Genomic DNA, 660 nt, shown 5'->3' with positions numbered 1-660 from the left:
CTTCAGACCTTTGGGAATTTAGAAAAATATACATAGATAGTTCTATACCTATTCAGAATCCAACATGTGAAATTTTGATGCATGATTTTTTAGATGTTACTGATATGGCAAATAATGTATTCTACAGACTGCCCAGTACTTAATCAAAAACTTTTATTTGTTAAGGAAAAAAAGAAAAGAAAAAAATCTAGGCTTATATTAATAAAAATATGCTTCTGTTCCACAGATGAGTTCGAAATATAATTAAAATATCTGTTAGTTAAATCACAATCTTCAATAGAAGTATACCTGATACGATGTTTCCTGTCGATAGCCACCAGAACCTGTGTGCTGGCTAATTGAACCATACTGCTCATTCACTGGGTCGTAGTCAGCTATGCTACCAACACGACGGTTAGGCTGCTGTTGCACTGTTAAATAAATGAAGGAGGGATTTAGAACAGGGAATATTTTTTTCCCCAATTAATTTATGTACCCCTTTTGTTAAAAAAGTGAAGTCATAATTCTATACATCTAAATATGGTGATGTACAGTATTCATAAGCCTAAAAGTAAATAAAGGCACTGATCTAACTTTTAGGTAAAAGAATCATCCTAGGAATGAATATATGAACTACTATACAGAATACCTATCTATCTGGAAATATTTGTAAACATTAAA

General features: G+C 31.5%; 1 protein-coding gene across 1 annotated transcript in view; it reads right to left on the bottom strand.

The window, feature by feature from the left end:
- Positions 1 to 288: 288 nt before the first annotated feature.
- LOC119590565 (LIM and SH3 domain protein 1-like) overlaps positions 289 to 660 on the bottom strand; it is a gene marked incomplete at both ends in the record, with an annotated part of 2733 nt that continues 2361 nt past the window's right edge. The window contains 1 exon segment of the mRNA XM_037939230.1: positions 289 to 410. Within this exon segment, the coding sequence (XP_037795158.1) occupies positions 289 to 410 (122 nt within the window).

Source organism: Penaeus monodon, chromosome 27 (genome assembly GCF_015228065.2).
Source record: "Penaeus monodon isolate SGIC_2016 chromosome 27, NSTDA_Pmon_1, whole genome shotgun sequence".
In the NCBI taxonomy this organism is placed as follows: domain Eukaryota; kingdom Metazoa; phylum Arthropoda; class Malacostraca; order Decapoda; family Penaeidae; genus Penaeus; species Penaeus monodon.
The sequence above is the reverse complement of the archived record's forward strand: the minus strand, read 5'-3'. Positions and strand labels throughout refer to the sequence as shown.